The 23,532-nt window shown below is 41.7% G+C and overlaps 1 protein-coding gene across 9 annotated transcripts in view; it reads right to left on the reverse strand.

Moving 5' to 3' along the window:
• Positions 1-21,938, reverse strand: part of LOC1269366 (low-density lipoprotein receptor) — a 155,188-nt gene extending 133,250 nt beyond the window's left edge. For 3 of the 9 annotated variants that reach the window (XR_009764825.1, XM_061644709.1, XM_061644706.1), the window contains exon 1: positions 18,388-19,487. Coding sequence is in view for 8 of the 9 variants with exons in the window: in XM_061644709.1 (XP_061500693.1) it covers positions 18,388-18,661 (274 nt within the window). In the remaining variant the exon portion in view is untranslated. Of the gene's footprint in view, positions 1-18,387; positions 19,541-21,856 lie in introns of those variants that run through there. The other 6 variants (XM_061644683.1, XM_061644707.1, XM_061644682.1 and 3 more) reach the window with 6 other exon arrangements.
• Between the last annotated feature and the right edge of the window lie 1,594 nt (positions 21,939-23,532).

Genomic DNA, 23,532 nt, shown 5'->3' on the forward strand with positions numbered 1-23,532 from the left:
TCGCCAGAATTCGAAATGAGATCCTTTTTGTACCGCTCCCTTCATCATTCTAACCGTGTCTTCCCTTTCTCTCGGCTGTACGAAAACTTTTCACATGCACACCCCTCCGTTACGTGTACGAAGAGCCTTTCGAAAAAAGGTAGAATGTTTTCATACTTTTTCGTTTGTTTGTTTGTCATCGCAGTTTGAGATTTTGTTATCAATTGATTACCCCAGTCGTTGAATGGTTTCCGCCGGGCTACATTCCGTTTCCGTTTCCTTTATCTCCCGGGAACACTGGCGCAGCATTACGTGGTGGAAAAGCTTACCATAAACAAGTCCAAAAACGTGACAAAAAAGACATTATTATAACAGGACTGAAAAGGACTAACGCGAAATCTTCGCACGCGCACCCACATTTGCCATATTTGTGTTTTCTTCTTCTTCTTCTTCTTCTTCTTCTGTTGTCAGTCATTCTCATCAAAAGAATTTTCTACAAACATTTGTGAGGAGCAACCGAAATAAAAAATAATCAGAAATACCGATCCTGGTGTTAAAGTGGCAACAGTATACCCCCCCCCAATGCCCCCTCTCACTAGGGGCGAGCTCTTTTAATCTGATTAGGAGATTGAGTCGTCCAATCATTTTCACCGCCCTATCGCAGGCCTGTCGGAATGGTTACGCGAAACGGAAACCCCGAAGACCCCGTGTACACGGGGATAAGAACAAATATTGAACAAGTGGGAACAAGCGCTTAGCAAAAAAAAAGCTCCAAACCGAATAACCTTTTTCTCTGCTTCTTCCACCTCAAAATCCCCCGCCTCCCACCATCATTGGCTTACCGACTTCGGTCACGAAGGAGGCGGGGGGAAACTGTACTTGATTGATTTTCATTTCCGCTGCCCGGGGTTTTGAAGGATAAACAAAGAATCAAAACCTCTGGCCAGTGCGGAAGAGAGCGAAAGCAAAAGCGGGCCAAACGAACGCTCGCACTCCGGAGCGGAGCAAAAGATTTAGCCACAGCTCCCTGCCGCCACAACACCGTCCGTTTGACTGACGTGCCAGACAAACACGGAAAGTGGTGAGCGGGCGAAGTGGAGGGAGGGGGGAGGGCGGTTGAGAATCACCGACCGTTTCATCGTGGTTTTGGCTTGATCAATATTGACCATTGCGTTTGCGAGAGCGTTTGGAGGGGTGCGAGAGTTCGAGGAGCGCTTTCCTGCAATCACGATGATAATTTATTTTCATTGAAACGTTATTACATTATCAAAAACATAACCCCTAACATGGTCGGCGGTGATTCTCTGCATGAGGGCATTTTTCGGAGGTGTATCAAACATAAATAAAGCAACAGTTATGAACAATATAAAGAGAAGATTATATCGTGGGGAAAAGAAAAGCGAGCAGGCGACTGTACGTACTGTGCTTTTGAATTCCGAAATTCCGTGACCAATTTCAGATGGATAAAACAAGACAGTTGACTTAGATTGGTTAGTAAAGAAACACATTGTGCAACTGTAGTAGAAGTTTGAGAAATTCTACGTTCATAATTTGTCCACGCCGTATCGCCCGATCATTAAACATGCATACAACTCAACGCTTTCGAAAGTACGGTTAAAGTAAGCTAGAATATAGAATGTAGAACTCACCCAAACCGTGACTCTTGTTCTTGTTTTCGTCGCTCTCTTTTTTTTCGCCAGAGACTGAAAATGCCCACTTATACGGTCAACTTTTGCTTGCTCGGTACCGTTTACCTACTTCTCCACGCTATTATGCGTGGTAAACAAATTTTTCAAAACATAATCACGGTACTGTGGGAGGCAAATATTTACCATTATGCTCGCCGGACTGCGACCACCAAAGTTGAAGGAGCAGGCAGGGAAGGAAGATGTTTTGGAGGCAATGGTTTGTGAGGTTTGCTCCAGTCCGTAACCAGCAACCGCTGACGCTAGACCAAAAAACCAAAACCGTACCCAAACAAAGGCAACAAGAAGCAACAGAAGCGGTGTGCTAGCAAAAGGATTCCATTAAGGTTTCCTTTTCCGTTTGTTTAAAGCTAGAAGTTTTTTTTTATCAAAGTATTTTGTTTTTATCATAGCTAGCTAACTAAGTTCGGTACATTGCCTTTGTTATACATTTTCTAAGCACACAAACTCTGGTAAACAGGGGTCGCTTCAAATGCGCTAATCAATTTTTTATTACACCTATAACATTCTTAAGGAGTATAATCATTGAGAAATGTTTAAATGTCACCGAACCCATTAGGATGGTGACGCAGATTATTTTTGAAGCAGCTTAGTAAAAGACAGAAAGAAACAAATTAGCTCATTCTGTATACAACTCCCAGCATATCATATTGTAAGATAAATACAACAGTTCTCAAATATTAAAAATAAACTAACGTGTAGAAATCAGACCGAGTTTCCGTTCTGCCAACACCGATTTTGATGTTTGCCATGAACGTCAGAAGTAAACGTCACGACATTGAAAAGCTCTAATCCTCAATCCTCAAACCCTTATCTTGCCGTATGTATCTAGTCCTATACATAATTCTAGATCCCGCCCAACACATAAAAGGGTGTTGGGTTTTGGTTTTTATATTTGTATTTCACAGTACGCACATACACCTACACATACATTTCGATATCCATCACTGCGACAGAGGCTCTATGCAACGCAAGCTACGGAAAACTATTTCTGTTAGCGCTGCTTAAAACCGGCACACTGCACTGCTACTAAGTACCATAGTGTTGTTATAACTGAATTTGTGGCACTTAGTCAACAGTGCCCGGAAAAGCTATCGATGCCACGGCAGCCAACAGGATGTGAAACACGCTTCTGCCGGCCCAGACCGACGGAGGACAGACCATATCCTGCCGTGAACTACAAGCGGTAAAAGCCAGTGCCCCAGTTTAGTTTAGAACATATGCGTGTACGTTCCAAAATATTTTGCTACATCATAGCTTACAATGTCGAGCTAACCGGGGCACTATACTCGCAACATATTTTGGCAAAATATATGCACATAAATGGTCCAAGTGCTAAAGCACTAACATCGACCAGGACATCCTTGTCCACTGTAAAGCGAACGTAAAACTAGCTCTTTGCGAATGTTGCTCTGTTTTTTGACAGTTTGACAAGTAGAGAAAACAGGTAGCAACGGTGTGGAAACGAAGTAACGTTTTAGCTTCGGATAAATAGCAATTTTACAACATAAATAGCAGCCATCTTCGGATGCCTTTACGTTTATGCACGATTAGAGGCCAAACGTTTGAGAAATGAATGCTGCCAATGTATTTGAACTAGAGACCTCACACATTGCTATTTAATCTATTCAACATTGCTATTTAATCTATTCAACAGAAATGTACCACAGAATACCGTTACAATAAGTAACATTTGACCTGCATTCTTTAGGCAACACAGGTTCAAAGTGCTCTCAATTTCAGAAGCTTCAGAAGCTTGCATATAGCAAAACTTTTACAACAATCTATCTGCAGCTGATTGGAAAAATGCTAATAGGAATTAAAATTTACAGTAAATCAAGAAAAAGAGAGCAAATTCCTTACAACTCTACCAGTTACAGACGCGTGTCCTCCGAAGTTATGATTGGGTGATTTGAATCGCGATACTCACCTGAAAATAGACAACAATAACAAAAAAAAACAGTATTAAAATTATGCAAATCAAGGTGGTACAATAACTAGAATACTTTCCACACCTCTATTGGTCCTAAAACTTACATCGGTATGCATTCGTCTTACTAGTGGAAAATTGTTATATATAATAGAAATATTTCCACTAAACAACATTCGAGACAGGAAATATACGAACGAAAACTGTCCAACAATTACTATCACGAGCTATTACTAAAATGTCCATCAGGCGCCAAATCGAAGGCAAAGGGCATGTCGTAACAAGTGACACACGTCACTCCATTTGTCACCTTTTATTTCGGGGCTATTTTTTCGAGCGTGACCTTCTGCGCAAGAAATACGCAGCGCACTCTCTACAACAGAGTAACTAATAAAATTCATCTAAAAAAGATTCCCCACGTAGCATAATCATGTTGCTAGCACAATGTGTCGAATATATAACCTTATCTTGCATTACTTATGTTGTCCCAGTTACCACGGAAGCTATGACGTGTGCTTATAGAGGGCAAATGTCGCACGAATATACCGTAGCACACAGTAAATAATTTGACACGTACCGGAAGACAACATGCTTCCAGGGCAGCCAAAGATGGATGGATCGTATAATTAACCAGCATTGATTAATTTGTTACTTTGTCAAGCTTACCACCGGCGATGCGGGTTCATAACCCCATTAATGATCGTCAATTAACCCATGTCAAAAATCAATTAATATGGCCCAGTGCGAAAGCTACTAGGTAAGCGACGTGAAAGTGTCTGGTACGCGTCGGATACACTTTTTAACACATATAACGTTGCCACTAAGCCGTTCTGCTCTTTGATCCAATTTCGCTTATCAGCCTATAATTTGCGTATGCTTTGTTGGTGAACATAAATTCATTAATCATGAACATAAACCATACAGAAGCCCACCCGAAAAGTTTCATAAAAAGTTTCAATCAAGGCGGATAAAATTACGAAAACCCGAACATGACAATGCAGTTCATGAAAATGTACTGAACTTACATTTAAACAATGCGTGGGGCTTTGAAATGTGTATTTGTTTCTATTCCTAAAATCCTAAACGCTCAAAGGATCAAATATTGTTCTAGAGAATTAAAAAAGACGCAAACAATTTCGGCAACATAATACTAGATAAAATGACGAGAAAACATAACGTCGACTACATTGGAACAATACGCAACGGGCTACCAAACCAGACAGCATAAATTAGGTCAAAAAATAAACCTACCCATAATTGTACGCAATTTCGTTGCGGTAGCATATAGTTTTCGCGTGTTTTTGTTGTTGTTTTTATCCTATTATTAGGAACACACGTTATTTAATGGTTCACAAAGCCGCGCTTCGGTGCTTCAGAAAAGCGTGCAGCACAGGCATGAAGCAACGAAAGTTTCCCAGCCATTTCTACCGCACAATCAAACCGAATCTAAACATAAAACCATGACTAAGCACATCGAACAACAGCAGACAACACTCGAACATATGCAAAAGCTTTTGCACTGCAGCTCGCATAACTTAAAAATTCTGTTTTCGTTAGTAGCGCTCGCTCAGTAGCCAGGTATTTGAATATGTACTTATATGTACTGCATTCCGAAACATGTGTTTTCATTTTGTTCAATGCTTAATATGAACAACCAACGCAAAAATCTCTTTCTCTCCCTATATGTCTATAATTCTCCCTTGCGCTCTCCTACTAGACAGTTAGCAGGAATTTGGGCAAACTAAAGACGAATAACGCTTCACCTGCCCACATTAACGGAAAAATAAATCGGTTTATCTGTACTAAACACAAGCATTCTCACTCCGCCACCAACACGCACGGCATTGCCTTCCACGCGCGTACGCTAGTCTGCAAATATTACTATGTACCGAACTGCTTCACATCAACACCTTGTATACCCTCGAGACCACTTATAGCTGTTTTCGAAAGCCGACCAATAGACGCCTTATGAATTTTCCCGCTGCGACCCAACGTCACGATCGTATGGCTACAGAGCGTGAGGCGTGGTGCCGCTGCGTTACGGCTACCGTGCTCGGCGAAGAGAGAAAAATCAGCACCACTTTCCTTCGCTTCCGTTGATTAATCCTCCCGAGGATACGCGTCGCCATCGCGATTGTCCGCATCGTTCTACTGTCCAGTCCGGTAGCGCACAGCGGCGTGCCGAGTGGAGCCGTGTATTATACAGCATCGTGCCGAATAAAGAACGCAGATGTCGGCTTCATTACGGCAGCCTTGATGGATGGTCTGTGTATGTAGTGCAGAGTAAGGATTCAGTTGATTAGAATCAGAAATGCTATTCCCACAGTTACGTTCATGCCGATTGACAATGTGAACGCAAACCTTGTGCTGCTGTTTCTTCAGGGCTTCATCGCCCAATGAACCGAAGTGAAACCGTACGAAAGGCGGCCGCAATATTAGTACAACAACTACACGCCTAAATGTAGGCAATTCGTAAAGCGTACAAAATAATGAAGCACGGTCGAAAAGCGCAGCGCACGCTTTACCCGTAACCAGCGAATTAAATTCAACGCCAAGCTACTCAGCCTTCATCTTTCATCATCGCTCGCAGAAAAGTGAAAAAAAGAAGTAACGACTTTCCTTTCTTCGTTGTACTGTCTCGAATACGCCCGAGCACGTGCACGCAGCCTTCAACTGTAACAACTTAATTTGGGCCTGTGCACGTGTTGTTCAAATCATTCACTTTCGGTGACGTTGAAAGAACAATCAACCAGAACTGGATGTTATTGCGCTGGACAACAGCGGACGACCTTTGATCAGTTTTTGCCTTGCTCTTTTCTCGAGCGGAACACGTGCGCTCCATAAAAATGGCGCATTGAACTCTGTCATTCGCCAAACAAAGCTCCACTTGAGCCGATCGATCAGCATCGATTGTCCGGTTTGCATTTGGCGATAGAATTCCTCTATCTTGTAGGCGTAGCGCATCGAGTAATAACCCGTGAAGAAAATGAATAAAGTAAGCACAGCGATTGCATACCTTTCGGGCGTTCATCTAACACCAGCCGGTAGAATCACAATGCGTTATCGCACGTTACGGCCGTTATGAACTTGAAGCTGCGATGAGAAATAGTTCTGTTTGACTACTGTACTTTATCATGCGCTCATGCTATTTCTTTCCATGGCAACATTTTCTTTCTTTTGTAAAAGCACAATTGTTGATATCAATAAAAACTTCATCAAACAATCAATCCTGTATTCTCAGTGAGCTACATCTGACAAATATGTCCCAAGTGAGTTAGAAATTTCTATTCTGCCTTAAACCTGTCACTGTCTCGCATCATCTTTTTCGAGTATACTAGCTTTCCTATGCTGAGGTGAAAAATCTAGCACACAGGGTAAGTGATATAATACAACGAAGCATGAACAACATTTTTGCCAAGTTTTCAATTGAAACAGAATGATAAATTTGATTCTTTTTAAATCTACGCAAGGTTACAATCGTAAAAATTTAAGCGTGGTACTGACAATACTTCTTAGATTTTATTTCCTTTTGATTTAACACAGTACACACACGCAGTATCTCATTTTAAAACCAATTTGGAACCGATAGTCTATCAATTTGAGCAAATCAGGCAACGGATCATCAACTTTAGATCACCATCTCAGTGGCGCCACTCTTCTCATCTGTGTGTCTTCGTCGCAAGTCGTTGATTTTTTCAATCTCACTGTAGTGTGATTGAAATCCTGTCATGCCTTTGAGCTTTACTTGATACAACAAAAGAAAACACCTCCTAGCAATCATCCTCCCGCAACAGCGATTGAACAAATATGACCGTAGTCTTTCTATAAGCTTGCGTTGCAGTATTTGCTCTCCAGCCATGCTATCTCGAAAATCCAAAGATTACATTTACAGAAGAGCACAAACTAAACCATAGACCAACAATGACCACTGGTGATGATAGCACGGGTCAACCATAAAGGGATTGTTTTTCTTGCACTCAACACACACACGCACCATAAGCTACTCATTCGAACCTCACTATTGAGCTGGTAACACCTTTTGCCAAGAGTACATTCTTCCAATAAGATTAACAGAAGCACTTAAAAAGGTTGGGGTTTTGGCTGTCTTTTGTTTAGCTTAAAGCACCATGATTGCATGTGACAATGAAAGCTATGCAAAGCGTATTAGATTTTTATTTCAGATCTATTTTTACATGTTTATATCTATAATTTTTAAGCAGTTGAGCAGAGCTTTACTGATACATGTCTTGCATAGTAGAAGAATTTTGCAACTGTTACAGGTGTTCTTTTCATATCCTACTTTTAACATTTTAAAATGTTTATAGCAATCAAACCGAGAAATGCGATGATATTCGCATGCTAAAACCTATAGGTAAGCAAAGGCAGCAAAAAAAATATTTCACGACCCTGCCGATAGTTGTGACGCGCATTCGTTCGATACTTCCGTAATTAAAGTCAAACGATCAATTGAACCGATACAAAAAAGTAATGGCTAACGAGCAATTGAGTTAACAAAAAAACAACTCGGGACCTAGAGAGTGTATAAAAAACACGAAATCAACTGTTACACGAAGCTCGTAGTGCCCCCAAAATTCTTTTTTTGCTATGAACGTGAGGTTAGTTACCTTGTGTTTCCATTTTTCTAAAAAATCACTGACGTGCTTTGCCTCGCATCTTTTCACACTGGATTTCCTTTACAAAAGACTTGTCAGCTATGCGCTCTACATGTAGCAAATAAGCTAAGAGTAACGTGAGTTATATACATCGAATTCGATTAGAGTAATTTCTTATAATGTTGTATGATATTTGAAACTATATAAACCAAACGACTTTTATTTGAAGCTTCTCTGTCCACACGAAACTCAAAACGAATAACAAGCGCCTGTGCGTCAGTGTGTGTATGTTGGGAAACTTTCCTAAGAATGTTGTTTGGCAACACCTAATCGCTTCCAATGTATCAAGCAGGCGAGATGCTACCTGAAGCTGTCACCAAAGCAACTATTATCGCCATCAACAGAGCCATTATTATCGTCATCATGGCAAGAGAAGCTCTCATCCTCGTCCCACGCTCGCACATCCTTATCACACGAGCAGTATTTCTTGTCACACTTCGGAACGTCATCTTCACACCATGTAAATAATAAATCGAGTGGCTACTTTTCATCGCACCGCGACGTACAGTAGCGAGCACATTTCGCCTCAAGCGACCATTGAGCATTTGTTGGCAGCATTCGACAGGACCAGCACTGTCGTTTCTTTCGATTGGTGTGTTTTCTTATGACTTTAGAAAAGGTGGCACAAAATTCCAAACAAGGATTTTGTAGAATTGAGCCAGCAGAATTGAGACTATATGACTGTTTTGGTGTACTTTAAGAAACTATTTTTAAAGCTCTATGGCATTAAATTGTGTAACGTCTTTGCACTGCTAAACACTGTAACACGGGTAATATTATAATCATTCTTTCTGAGATAACTTTCATGCTACCGTGAAGTCTTTATAATATAACTTTACATGTTAAAATTAGGAAGAAGGAAAAATGTTGTGTCATCATAGCAGCTGAACCAATACTCTATATCTACCTTAGATAAAGTGGCAATCCAAGAGGAATTGTTATTTCACATCACAGTGGTAATAGGCATGGACAATATGTGCAATGAAGCATGGGAATGATCTCAGCATTACTCGAGTGTCTGTCTGTATACAGGATCAAGGACCGGTCATGATGGTAGCGCCCCTCCAAACAATACGCGTTTAATGGAGTACCTTTTTACGATATCCTTCAAAACGGTTCCAATCATCGCAATACGTTGCAGTCCTGCACGGTTCCTGCTGTTACAGCCCTTTAACGAGAGAAATAAGCTGCTCATACGAATAAAACTTCTTGACGATTCCAGTAAATCCGCGCGCAAACAAACTTTCGCCCAAATGGCAATCATGAAAGAAAAGGTTCCCCACTTTAACTGATCCTATTTTTATTGCAATGATCTCTCTAACCAGCTCACATGAACGAACGCAGAGATAAAGCTAAATCTAGCTTATCAAGCCGATTGCAGAAGTAGCATATCGTGCTGGAAAGGGATTTTTATTTTTCTAACCCACTGGCTGATTTGCAACACATTGTACCATTACATATCGCTTGGTTACTAGTTCTTATTGAAGTTAGTGGCTCTAACAAAAAGTAAAGAAAAGCTCTTCTTGATTCGCAAAGGAACATGAGTGCTTCAATGCAGCCACATGTGCTATCAATTAAACTATGTATTATAATCACAAAGACTCACTTAATGTGTCGTTTTGCAACATATTTAAATGTCGAAGCAGCCTATTGGAAAGCGTTCCAGTATGTCACGCGAACAATACAGGATAGTCGTCTTGAAGGATAATCTCTCCACAGGCACCAACCGTCCAAGAGAGCAGTTAATTGACACAACAAATTAATGATCCAGATTACACCAACATCAAACGCATCTTGAGACTTTTTTCAAAGAAAAGATTGAACTGAAATTGCTCCTATTTTCACAATCAAAAGGAAGAATGGTAAGCGGTAATTACACCTTGCAAAGTAAAATACTGATCAATTAATGAACATCGACGATAATACGACACATTTCTTTTGCCCCCATTAATACGCCGCTGGCCCCGTTGTGGGACAAGTTCTCACAGCAACTACCAACAACCCACAACGCCGCAACAATTATAGCTGACCTGGCCATTCAAATGATGGCAGTTGTTATTCCAGGAATTTTCGCAACATGAATAACAAACACTCCCATCACGCACTCATACGCACTCGCAAGTGTTCTGGTGCTGTTATTGGCTCTGATTGACATTTTAATTAAATTGGCCCGATTGACAAGCATGCAACGCCACAACTCGTCATACACACTTCTGCCCATTTATGTGTACCGCAAGGTACACGCCATGCTTCGACACCTCAGCTGTCAAGGCATCGAGAATATGGCTGCACGAAAACCATTGCGAAAATGGACGCATGAATGTAACGTCGCACGGTTATCGTTTCGTTCCAATGAATTTCCTATACGAATTTCACAGTGCCAATTGATGTCAGTTGTAGTCAAACGATTGCCGATTTCTCTTTCATAAATTAATGCACACTACCTTGCTAATAACTATTAACAACCTTTAAAGCAAACTATCAGGTCCGATAATCGTCCAGGTCACCAATCGTTTAAATTTGTTTACAAAAACATTTTTTCATTGTGTGTGGCATCGGTTTTTTTCCAACGGTAACTAAATTAAGCTACAGTATAAACATTCGTTGGGGCTCAACTGCTAACATAAACATGTTTTACAGCGACACTAGACACCACCTCAGCACATTCTGGAGGTGAATCAAACACTTGCTCCCCACACAAACTGCACGCTACCATTGGAGCTCGTATTCAGTGACATTTGATTAATTTGATATACAGAGAAGATCAAGTGCCACCGTGTCGTCTAGATCAACTTGAAGCCTGCTGAAAACAATCGATCAAGCACAAATTTCCCTCCAAACAGCATTGTCTAGAGTTCTGCGTGATAAAAAGCCATCTCAACTTAGTCTGTTTTGATTAAGATTGTAAAAATTATGTTTGAAGATGTGTTTTTCGAAATTAGATAGTTTACTTTTCATGTTAAAAGGAATTAAAATAATCACCTTCATATGTTAACGATAACGATTTAAACATTCGAATTATCGATCAGTCGGATTGGTTTCGTATTGTATTGATATGTACACATTGACCGTGTCAATGTCAATTGCATGATGCGTACACATTGACTGATTAAAAATCTAAGTTCTGCTTTGAACGTACGTTTGATCATTAAAGTTTTTATTTGATTTTTTCCAGTAAATGACAACTCGAACAATTAATTTAAACGATGAGCATTTGATAAGCGTATACGTCAACTGAACCCTCGTTGTTTATTCTTCACTTCTGCACAAACTCTTTGATGAAATTGCTGTAAATATACAATGTTAGTACCATGGTTTCAATTACACTCCAGTGATCCAGCTTTATCGAACGCATTTTGTTGGGAGTAATGCAATGATCAAACACTGAGCTAATGAAATTGGATGAAATCTCTTTTTGTGCTTTGCATTGAAAAGCTCGAGTCCTTTGATATGCTTCTGGCACAAACCGTGAACAAAAATAAACTGATGGCTTGTTTTTCTTCCAATGCCAACAGCGATTAGATTACATCGACAAAGCGTAATGATAAACATTTGCAACCACAGACAACCCGAGCTAAAACACGTTGTTCAATCTGCAGACGTGTCAAATGAAAATGTTTGCAGCCCTTAAGGGAGCGAACAACCTTGTTAGCTAACAACCGTTAACAACCAACCAAACTTCAAAGCTCAAATGTTCAAGTCTAACTTATTATTTGCTCTTTGCCAACTGATTACAAGTTTAATGGAAATTATAATTTGATTGGATACATACTTGACTTTCTTTTCTATGTCTACTGTCTTCGAACATACCTAAAATCCTGACTTCTTACACAAGAAATGTACGAATCGGAGCGATACATAAATAGATCGACTTTTCGACACCTATTTACGCACTGCAGCAATAGATGATGAACGGGGATTTTACAAAATATTTTTACACAAGATTTAGATTTGAAGTTGAGAAGCAATTTCGTGTACAATTTTCATATAAGCAGAAGGTTATGGTTTTTTTAAACATATTTTTAATTTGCTAAACTTCATCATCATGATTATAATCTACCCATTGCATCAATTCATATACAATGCTCACCACGCAGCAGATTTTCAACTAAGCTAGCTTGAACCGGTTCGTTAACAACCGTTCCCTCTTCAAGAATTTTGCGCAGTGTTTGTTAATAATTATCCGAACCTATCCTTATCATTCCCAATCGTCGGCAAACGTTAAGTGCTAATCTACCTCGATTAAGCCACGATTAAACGGTGTTAACTGGGAGCCGCAGCTTCGATGATGCGCGGTTAGGGATCAATGCTAACCAAAGAGCGGCGAGTCACAAGGCACCACTTTGACGTGTGCGCACCCATCCTCGGCAACCCATAACAACAACACCAACAATCGTCCTTCAAATCGTGATTCAGCCCTTCCTCCGACCGAAAATTGCATCAGTTCCCGAACCGTATAATCCTTCCGGTGCGGCTTAGCCACGGCGACGACCTCGATGAATTGGATTAACCGATCCCGAGACCCCAGAACGGTGCAACCACGGACTGTAGATAAAGATTGTTGCCAAGGCCCCTCGAACTTTCTCCAGAAACCCCCCGCTGCTTTCTGCTTCGATGGCGTTTATAAACGATTAAGGATTACACTGTTGGCGTGAGTGACAGCTACCGCAGAAGAAACCCCGCAAGAACATGGTCAAAGCAACAGGACAGCTTGATTGAAGCGATGGACGATGATAAAACGCTGACATTTACCAAGATGCAGAATTTATGTCTTTTTTTAATTCGTTGTCTGGTCTGGTCACTGTGTTCCGTTAATTGTCCGATCGTCAAAATGATGAACCTCAACCCTCATCAATTGGAGTTACCACGCTTACGCTATGGCACTTTCGTTGTAAACTTCTCCCCCGTCTCTGAGTTTTCTTTCCACTTTGCGCCATCACAAATGGGAATTATGTGCTGTGCCCCAAGATATCATATTAACGATTTGAACGAAAACTTAAAAAGTTATAGTTCATGCACTAAAGGCAGCATCGGTCGTGACGTCGGCATCAAATCGTACTCGGACGTAATAAAAAGGACATCAAATCTACTGTCACTCCTGCCTACCAATTCCACCGTACAAATAATCTTAATTCAATGCTTTAGACCCACATTATGTCCTACATTTCCATGCCATCGGACAATATCACTCCCATTGCTCGCAATAACAAAAAAGAAAACAATAATTCTCCATTCTGTACCTTATCTTCTTCCCTGCGATGCTATGGTTTATGCATTGCGGCGGAAACCGGCGCCGATAATATCATAAACTGGCGACAAGCAATTTGTGACCATTTCTCTAAATCGTCCCCTAGATCCAGCACATCCGATAACAATACACGATCGGCATATTTTTCGCAGACAGCATCTTTCCGTCATCTGTCGCACATAACCACCACCACCACCAGCATCACCATCATCATCACCATCATCATCAATTAATTGTACCACAAAGTTGACCTATTCCCACAGAAACTATTTACAACGACGACTGGGCAGCCGTATGTCACAGAAAGCAAAGAGAGAACTAGCAAATGAGGAAAGAAAAAAAAATCAATGGGTGGGACACGAACCAGCAATCCCTCCGCTTGTGAAGAAATCGATGATGTGTGTTTATTGTGTCCCGATGGGTATGGTTGCTGACGAAGCAAAATGCTCCTGTGCGGACGATACGATACATTTCATCAGCCGCGCCATCAACCACTGTTTGAATTCTTTACCGATGCGAACATTTGCCGCACCGACCGGAGTTGACACTACGCCAAAAGGGAGAGGAGTGCCAACGTCGGGAAACGCAACCTAGCACAACGTGAACCCTCACTTCCGTACGGCTCCGGGCATCATCCGGACATTGGCACATCTCAGTTTACATCCATCTTCCGGGCCTCAGAGGGTGAAGTTTAGCCTGCCGCTATTTGTGCAGAGAAACCGCAGAGTCTCAACAAGCCACAGCCACAGACCGCTACCCAAGTTTGCATTAGAGAGCTAGTTTCCCGTCCGCCGCATGGGATGCGATGCGTTCGTTCTTGCACGCCAGTAGCCCCTGCTGTACCCTAACCCAACTCGGAAACTATCCGAAGGGGAAGCGAAAGTAATGAGACAACTAAAAATAACTTGTGAAACTTAGAGCACATACACATGGTATGTTGGATCACTCGCGTGAACCATTCGTGAATGAGCGAAGTGCTCGGCACGCTGACAGAACGGTGGCGTGGTCTCTATCCATCTCGCCAATCAATTACCGATTGCTTCCGCACACTTTTAGCGCTGCCACAATTATTGGCCTTGAAACTAGCGCGGTCGGTCGATTGCTTTTGCAAGGCACCGCAACATACGGGAATAGCGGCAGCTGAGGCTGGTAAAGCATCTCTGGGCCAGGTAAAGCATCTCTTCCCGCAATAGACACTGCTCGTCAACAGTTTACTGTTTTTATACTTTCCAATATGATTGAATGTACCGTTCGGTAACATAACGCAAAGCGCATCTTCTAGCAGAGCCTTAAATATTGATTGAAAAGAAAAATCGAACGTTATTTTGTACATTTTTTCAACACACACACACATACACAAAACCTCCCCAAAAACTAATTGGATTATAACCCCGTCATGCAGCGGGCTATGCTTCATGCTCGATGCGGATAAATCAAACGCCAGTACCAAATCGTGATACATAACTAAAATTTAATTAATTTCGTACTGCGTCAGGACAAACCGCAACGGGAGCGAACACATCCCGTGCCCCAGAATGCAGACTGGTGAAAGCTGGGCAGCAAAAATGGCTAGGCGAAGCATAATTTTTCGCCTCCGGATTGCACAAAAAATATAAATCAAATTCTTCTTAATTTATTCCAGCTCATCCACTGTGGCGCAATTCATCTTGCCAAAGGTTTGCCTCCGTCCAGATTATCAGATCAATAATGGTGAAAAATGGATAAGAAAAATTAAATATGCGCTAGCGATTTTCGCGGAATGGATCAATTCTACACCAATATATGCGTCAATCAGAAGCCAGCATCCGATTTCCTTGCAATTTTCATAACAATGGGAAGAGGTCAAGTACAAATAAAAGAGTGTCTTATAAATGGTTGATGATTTTTACACGAAAACTCATTTGCCTGCCACCGGTCTAGAGAGACCAATTGAGAAAACGTCTTTAAAAATTCAGTTTGTTCCATTTAATAAGTGGAAGCATAACATTCCCGAAAAAAACCCAAGTTTTACAGCGAACATGCATTCATTATGAATTTCAATGAAATCCTATTTATATCAATGACCTTGGAACGCAAAGTGCGTTGGTGCATTGCGTGCTTAACATCACGAATTCAAATGAAAAATTCCACGTAAAAATGAATATAAACTCAATTCCTCCAGCATTACAAACACACAAAACGAACGAACAACGATGTTAGAATAGCCTGATGCCAGCCTCACAGCTGGTGGCGTACAGTGGAAATAAACTCTCAATTCGGCACGATATTAATGAACCTGCACGAGTCCGATGCACCTAACATGGGGCAGCAAATGAGAAGAAAACGGTCTGTACGGCGTTTTGCAGCATGGTGCAACATATGGTGCATCGAGTGGAAGCGAGTGGAAGCGAGTGCTTGCTGCCAACATACCGAGCATGTAAACTGAGATCTCCCGCGTTCTTTACGTTCTGGAGAGGAGGCACCAGTAAACCATAAAGCATACGATGCGACGAGCTGGAACTGAAAATATCAGCAATAAAAAAAATAAATAAAACTCGCACGCACTCGGGCCGAGAATGCTGATGCGCTGCACCAAACATTAATAAGTATATACGAAGGCAAGTTATTGTGTGTGTGTGTGTGTGTGTGTGTGTGTGTGTGTGCGGGGGGAAACTAAAGTTGAGGGTTAAAATTCCAGACATAAACACACACGTGCTGCGTTTCGGTGAAACGTGAATAAGGAGAGAGAAAAAGGCATTCAGCCACGCTACTTATATTGCACCGTAAGCAGCAGCTATAAAGAAACAAACCAAGCTGATGGAAGGAGTGTAATTTTGCTTAGCATTGGAACAGAATGTTTCATTCCTATTGATGATTCTGATGATCAATGAGCTGCGTAATGAGCAACACATCAACTCGACCCGAAAAAGGAGTAAATTAGAATTGATGATGAATTGATATTTGGTAAAATATTCATGGTTAGAAATTCAGACTTTTTAATGCATTTCAACATCGCTATGTTCACATTATATTACACAGCCCAGAAAAACGCTTCTATCCACTTGGCAGTGATAATAAAAGCCTGCGCTTTAATTCGATCGATACTGCATCCTTGAACTCGTCGAGAACCCGTCACGCACGGGAGACGATAAAGAATTGGAAGATTGTGCCTAGTTTGCTCGTTTCAAACGAAGGTAGCAAAATGCAGCCTGCACTCAAGCAACCGCACTGGAGTGGGTAAGCATACGAGTGTAGTGTAGTGGCCAACCACTACAGTCACCCCCTCCGAAGCGACGAGTATGAAAATAAGCATAATTAAAGCGCAACCAAGTTTCGTGATATGAGCTTGCCTGTTATGTTACTTATTATGCTGCAGCAGTTTTCCCTTCCTATCCCACCGAGTACCGAGAGACGGGCTCGTCTCGACTTGGGCGAGAAGTTAGACTAAGCAACAAACACAAAAGCTTCACATTAAGTTCTGCGCCATGCAGATCCGGCAGATGCGGGCTGCACGGGAGCGTAAAGTTTGCGTTGCCGCCTGGGCCAATATGTGGCAAGTGTACATTTCAAGGTTTGCAAGCATTAAGAATGAAAGTATAATGAGTGGCGGGAAAGTTACAACAATCACGCAAGAGGACCGACGTTGCTGGTTCCTCTCTCAGCAGCACATCGATGCTGCTAAACTTTCTCTATCCAATTCAAACTCATTAAAACACTCTCCCGGGCACCGAAAAGGGATGAATTTTAATATTTTTTACCCAATTATTTTGCTTCGTTTGTCGGGACGGGATTGCATTATTTGTGGATTTAATTTATCCCGTTTTGGTGGTGCGAAAGGAGACTAGACCATTTTTACATTAGCTAACAGAAAACTAACCTTATAGAAAAGAGCCTAAATGATTTCAAGTAAAAGTCCAATTTTACCACATTATGTCTCATTACTGCCGTTGTACTACTTTCCATAGCAGAAGCTCTCATAGCGTTTGTTAGACTGTTAGTTCAATTCTAGCCTGAATTGATCGCTCTTAGCTTCTTCTTCTTCTTTGGCACAACTACCGCTGTCGGGCAAGGCCTGATTGTACCACTAGTGGGCTCGGCTTTCAGTGACTTATTTATTATCATAGCAGAACAGTCAGTCCTACGACGTATGGGGCCACGTTCTATTCTGGGCTTGAACTCATGACGGGCATGTTGTTAGTTGCTCTTAGCTAAAAGATTTAGAAATGTGATAAAGCACATGAATTGATACAGGTTATTTTAGGTACTCATCATTATCCTCATAGCTCATAAGACTCATAGCTTGTTAAAGTTCTAATTTCTAAGAAAATCCCAACAAAACTAAGAACTTTTAAGATTGATTTGCGCAAAGCCTTTGTAAACGATGTTTTTTGGAAAAAGAAATCCTAACTTTTGCGATGGAAAACACCAATCCAGAAAACCCCTCCCCAAGTTCTCAGAACCGTCATCCTTGCCACTTCGTTCATCACATTACATCTTTTGCTTATAACATGAAAAATTTTACCAACCCCCTCAACAACAACAAAAAAAGTAAAACACAAATCTAATTTAACACACGAATAAACAGCAAACGCAGTGCAGCACAACCGTGTATACATCAATCAAGTTCCGGGGGCCGAGTGTTCGCTGCTCGCTAAGGTTTAGGGAAAGATTGTGCATGCCAAAACAGCATCCACTGGAAGGCGATGCTCCATCCAGCGCCTGGGAAAAGATCAAACGATAGCGGACCGATACCGAACGCCCGGAGGCGCCGCTGGTTTTACGGTACGAGGCTGTGTGCTTGCTGGAAACATTCGGAAAACGCAAGAAGAAGCAGCAGAGCAGCAAACGCCATGCCCACACATTCCGACTTACATTCGCTCGGGAGTCCTGTCGTCGATTTGGCCGCACCCGCGGCCCCACCGGTGGTACCGTTGCCGGACGCCAACCTGCCTGCCGTAGTGATGGTGGTGGTTGTGGTAAGTGTCGGCTCCAGCACCATGTTGTTCTTTAGCACATGCTCTTTCGCTTCTTGCATCGCCAGCTTTTCCAGCTTGTCGGTGGCACCGGCACCGAGCGACGGCGGCACAAGGACGAGCAATGTCAGAAGCCACGCGCTAGTAACCTTCATCTTCTGGTGGTGCCCCATTTTGCACGGCCCGCCAGGAACTGTCGCTAGCGTGTCTGGTGTGCCCTCCTCCTCTTCCTTCCTCCCGCCTGTCGACCGTGCCACGAACAACACCCCGTCGGGTTAAACTGTGTTAACACACACGCCGCCGCGCACACACTCCGAACCGAACACGTTTTGGGGGCAGTAGAGGAAATTTGCTTTGAAAGCCGGTACAGCTTTTCCGAACATTCACACAAAGTAATACACAAACTCTCTCGCACACACACAGGTACACACGTACACAAGTACACACTTAGGTTTTCTTCACAAAGCACATGTTTCAACCGCAAAGCATGGTAACCGAACGACCAGCCAAAATGGATGATGCATTTCTATTGTCGCCAATTTTCTTCACGATTGGTGACGTTGTACGGACACATTGAGGTGCGGATGGATTCACAGTAACAAACTACACGCACGGCACAACACACAAAAGCGAAGGACTTTCACTTTGCCACTAAAAAAGAAAGAAAACGGAACACTTATTTATCCTCTTCACGACACGGCGTAAGTTTTCCACCGCAGCACTGCACAGAAACTCGGATTTGGACAGGCAACGTGGCCTACTGAAGCGGCAGTACGGCCAGCACCTCCAAACACGGAAGCTCTATCGGGCCGAATGGTTGCTGAGATGTATTTTGATGTTTAATATCACTGCCTTTCACCCACCACCACTCGCCCTCGGGCTCCTCAGTGCGTTATCGTAGCTCTCAATATATCTGCATATATCTATCGCCAAACTCTTATCGTACGCCTAAAGGATATCGGCAACTTTCCGCCTTGACACACCACCACTCGGCACAGCCGGACCTTTCCGAATGAGACAAACACGTTCAGCTGCGAAAGCACAATCCATCCATATCCCCAGGGATTCTTTCCTATTCTGCTCACTAACACACTCACCCCAATACTACCACTAATACTAGCACTAGCTTGCGGAAACGTCTAGCACGGGGCTGTTATCAGTCGGTAACGATACGGGGAAGAGCCAGTCGCACAGCACGCACACTCGCACACATTTCGCCCGTACCATGGCAAAAGGATACACAGCATCCTACGAGACGGGTCAACGGCAGATGAATGCTCGCGTGCTACGAGATGCATACGGTTGCTTCCGCGCATGCTTGGATGAGACAGGGTTTCCCATTCCATGTAGTCAGATGCGTTATTTTGGGCACGGTTTTTAATATAAAAAAATCAACAATTTTTCCAAACATGCTGGGGTTTCCATACAAACGCATGCTTTTTAATTGAACTAAATCGAGCGTTCTAAACTAAAAAGTTTCTCAACTAAAAAGTACGCCAACTAACAAGCGTTCAACTATTGAATTCTAACTGTAGTGCGGAACCATTTATTGTGAAATACACAGCGAAATGAACGGAAATGCGAAGCGAAACAGGTGAAATATCTGACGACAATCAGATGATGTGAAATGTGAACAAATGATGTATACAAAAGCGAAACCAAATCCATTCCAAGAACTTAAACACCAAGCATTTTGTAAATTTTCGAAAAATAGTTATCCATTTTTTTCCTATTTTGTGAATGTTCCGCTTAAAAAGGTACGAAATGATTAGAATGATTAGCGAAAGCAGATGCTGTATACCTCAAAACCCATTAGCAGTGCTTATAAGATATATCACCAGTCATTAAAAAACCAGTCATCAATAGTTCATTTTGCTGTGTATTTCATCGTTAAAAGAATGATTACCCATCCCTCATAAACATTAAAAGGATTAATTAGGCGTTAAAGAAAACGATCGGCGGATAAAAATATTGATTGAAGTTTTTACAACAAATATATATTGTTATCTCTTTTAAAGAAAAAAAAATAGAGTAATGATAGTTCTTTATTATTCGTTATTCCTTTTTTTAGTCCTTTTATTGTCAGCTTTTGTATTCTTTTTTATCTCTAGTTATTTGATAGAAATTAACAGCGAATATCCCAGAACTAGTTTGAACACTTTCCGATCCGACTTTCCGAAAGAAAGAAAATTCCGAAGTCGATTTTACAAAAGGATATTAGCATTTTTAAGTCAATATTTACACCTTCCAAATAAAACGAACGGAACGCCCCTGCAGCCACGCTCGATGTGGTAGTGGGTGATACATACGAATGCCAATACACGCGCTGTAGAGGACACTTTATTTCTTTTATAACGCTAGGTGTCAACTACGCAATTTAATTACACGGCAGTGGGTAGTAGTGTGTGCAGAAAAAAATAGAAAAAATCACATTATTTTTTGGAGCACCATTTTTCACCACCAAAACGAAAAGAACACTTGTTACTGGGTCATGCACGTTTGTAAACAATGCCGAAATCTCTATTCCTACTCTTCGCACATATCCACTGTTTCATGCACAGGCCCCATGGTTACTCTCTTTCGCTCTCCTGCCTGGGGGGGGGGTAAATAACGAATAGCAACTATACATAAGGTACAGGGCGCTGTACGCATTGAGCGAAGTAAGCGCAGAACGCACTGCCAGTCGCTTGGAGCATGCTGTCGGATACGCACGGTGCACGCCGCCGGGCAGGGTGCATGAAAACAATCGTATCACACGTAAATGAAACGTAGTTCCGTTCTCTTTCTTTCCCTCTTAACTAGGGGGTGTATATTTTCCCCTATTTCTCATTTGACAGCAGCAGCAGTAGCAGCAGCTGCCTCAGGTAGGCCGCCTTCGGCCATCGGTATTTCCGGACGGCAATCGCCAATCAATATCGAAACGTTTAAAAGATAGCTAAAAATTTCACATTTCAGCAACCGCAAGAAGAAAGTATGATTATGCGATACACTTTATGATTATTTGGCATTCCTTTTTTTTTCTTTCTTTGAAAACACCGCATCATCCGACTCTTACGCATTCACGCACACGCACGCACACCTTTAACAGCATTGCATCGAACCACCTTTTGGGGGGCGAATATGCTATTGACATAGCAGTGGTGTGATCGGCCACAACACAATCGTGGCTCAACCCGAGAACCTTTTCCTTGCGATACTATCCCACACAGTGCTATATGGTTATTTGCGACCAGCCCGATGTGGTGCTACTAGCCGTGATAATAGATTTGTTTTTCACACATTAACAAATAAATGCGCACTAGAGCCCTAGAAGGCCGTGTCGCGATTTGCCCGGTTTACAGGTGTATCGAAATTACGCAAACCCGGACTTGGACGGATGGACTTTAGCCGAACACTATGCACGTACAACACACGGAACCATGACAGTTGTTTCGCCGACCTGGCTACGAGAACTGAGCGAGAGTAAATTTGGATCTATATATTAAGGGTGCAGAAATACACAGCCGAGCAGTGTGTGGCGAACAGCGTTCACCCTGCTGTCCACGGTATAACCAGCCAGTGTGTAATTGACAAAACTAACTGCGTTTCGGATATGCTTATTCGATAAATAAGTTGTCTAAGGCGCCACGGCATATTGGAAACTTGAAGTAGGAGTTAAGGATTTTTGTTCGAATTATATTTTTATAATATTTGATTACAAATCGCATGATTCAATGCTCGCAGTCGCCATGGCAACGATCCACAGGAAGGGAAGGATCGTTATTTTGCCGACAGTGCCTTGCTAGTTGTAATACAGGTTAATCTTGTTCAACGTGATAAAACATGTTCTAAGAGTACGTTTAAGGCATATTATAAATTTAGAATACATAAAGTTGTTGCGAACAAAAAAGGATATAACTGTAGTACAATTTGAGCTAAAACAATTTTTTTTATTTAATTCTATTTTTACGCTTTACGATATTCTATAAACAAGTTAAAGTAGTTATAAAACCGATTTGGTCTGTAAATGACAGCGGGAAGAGCCATTTATTACGGTGCGATGAAATTTCTTCCTTTATATCTTGACAACCCAAAACATCAGCCGAGCGCCGCATGCAGGTAGAAATGATTTCAAACTTGTTTTTCATCGAATTTCATCGCCTGCGCGTCTCTGCCGTTTACCGATCTGTTAAGCCCATAGGCGGCTACGAGCCATTAAGCTGTGTTAGTGTTGAGTAAATCTGATTCAGATTCATGAATCTAAATCTAATTCTAAATCTCGATTTCAAAGATTTATGAATCTCTAAAGATTTGTGGATATCCAAAGATTTATGAATCTCAAAAGACTCATGAATCTCGAAAGATTAATACATCTCGAAAGATTCACAAATCTTTAGGGATTTATGAATTTCAAGAGATTCATATATTTCCCAAGATTGATAGAGCTTGAGCTTTTCATTATTCTTCTTCTTGGAGTAACAACCTACGTGATCATGCGAGCCTATAAAGGCTTTAGAAACTTCTTGGTAAGTACCACGCAGTCGGATAGTTTGTTTTACTACGGGGAAACGGTCCAAGCGACGCTCGAACTCACGAAGGGCATGAAATTAGGCGGGATCGCAAATTCAATAATTGTGATAAATTCATAAATCCCTGGAGATATAGGGATTTTAATGGATTTATGAATGTTATAGATTCATGAATCTTTGAAGAGTCGATTCAAGATTCGAATCACTCATCACTAAAGATTCATATGAATGAATCTCAACGAAAGATTCTTAAAACCCAACAATAGTTAGTGTATCTATTTGAGACGTTAGTTCAACTGCTAATACTTAATTCATGGACGGTGAGTTAGTTTTGCTTTCATGTTCTTGTTGGAGTTTCACTACTATGTAACGCATTCCAACATGCTTAAAAGCTGAGCGCCTATCCGTGTAGATTTCAAATTCGAAGTTGATTTTGGTTGATAGTGCGCTGGAGATTACGAGAGAGAAATCTACCTTGGATGCGTCATAGCGCCAAGCCACGGGGCCGTTAGGAGCTGTCTTTAACAGGTATCGTA

The sequence above is a fragment of the Anopheles gambiae genome, chromosome 2, assembly GCF_943734735.2.
Source record: "Anopheles gambiae chromosome 2, idAnoGambNW_F1_1, whole genome shotgun sequence".
NCBI lineage: Eukaryota > Metazoa > Arthropoda > Insecta > Diptera > Culicidae > Anopheles > Anopheles gambiae.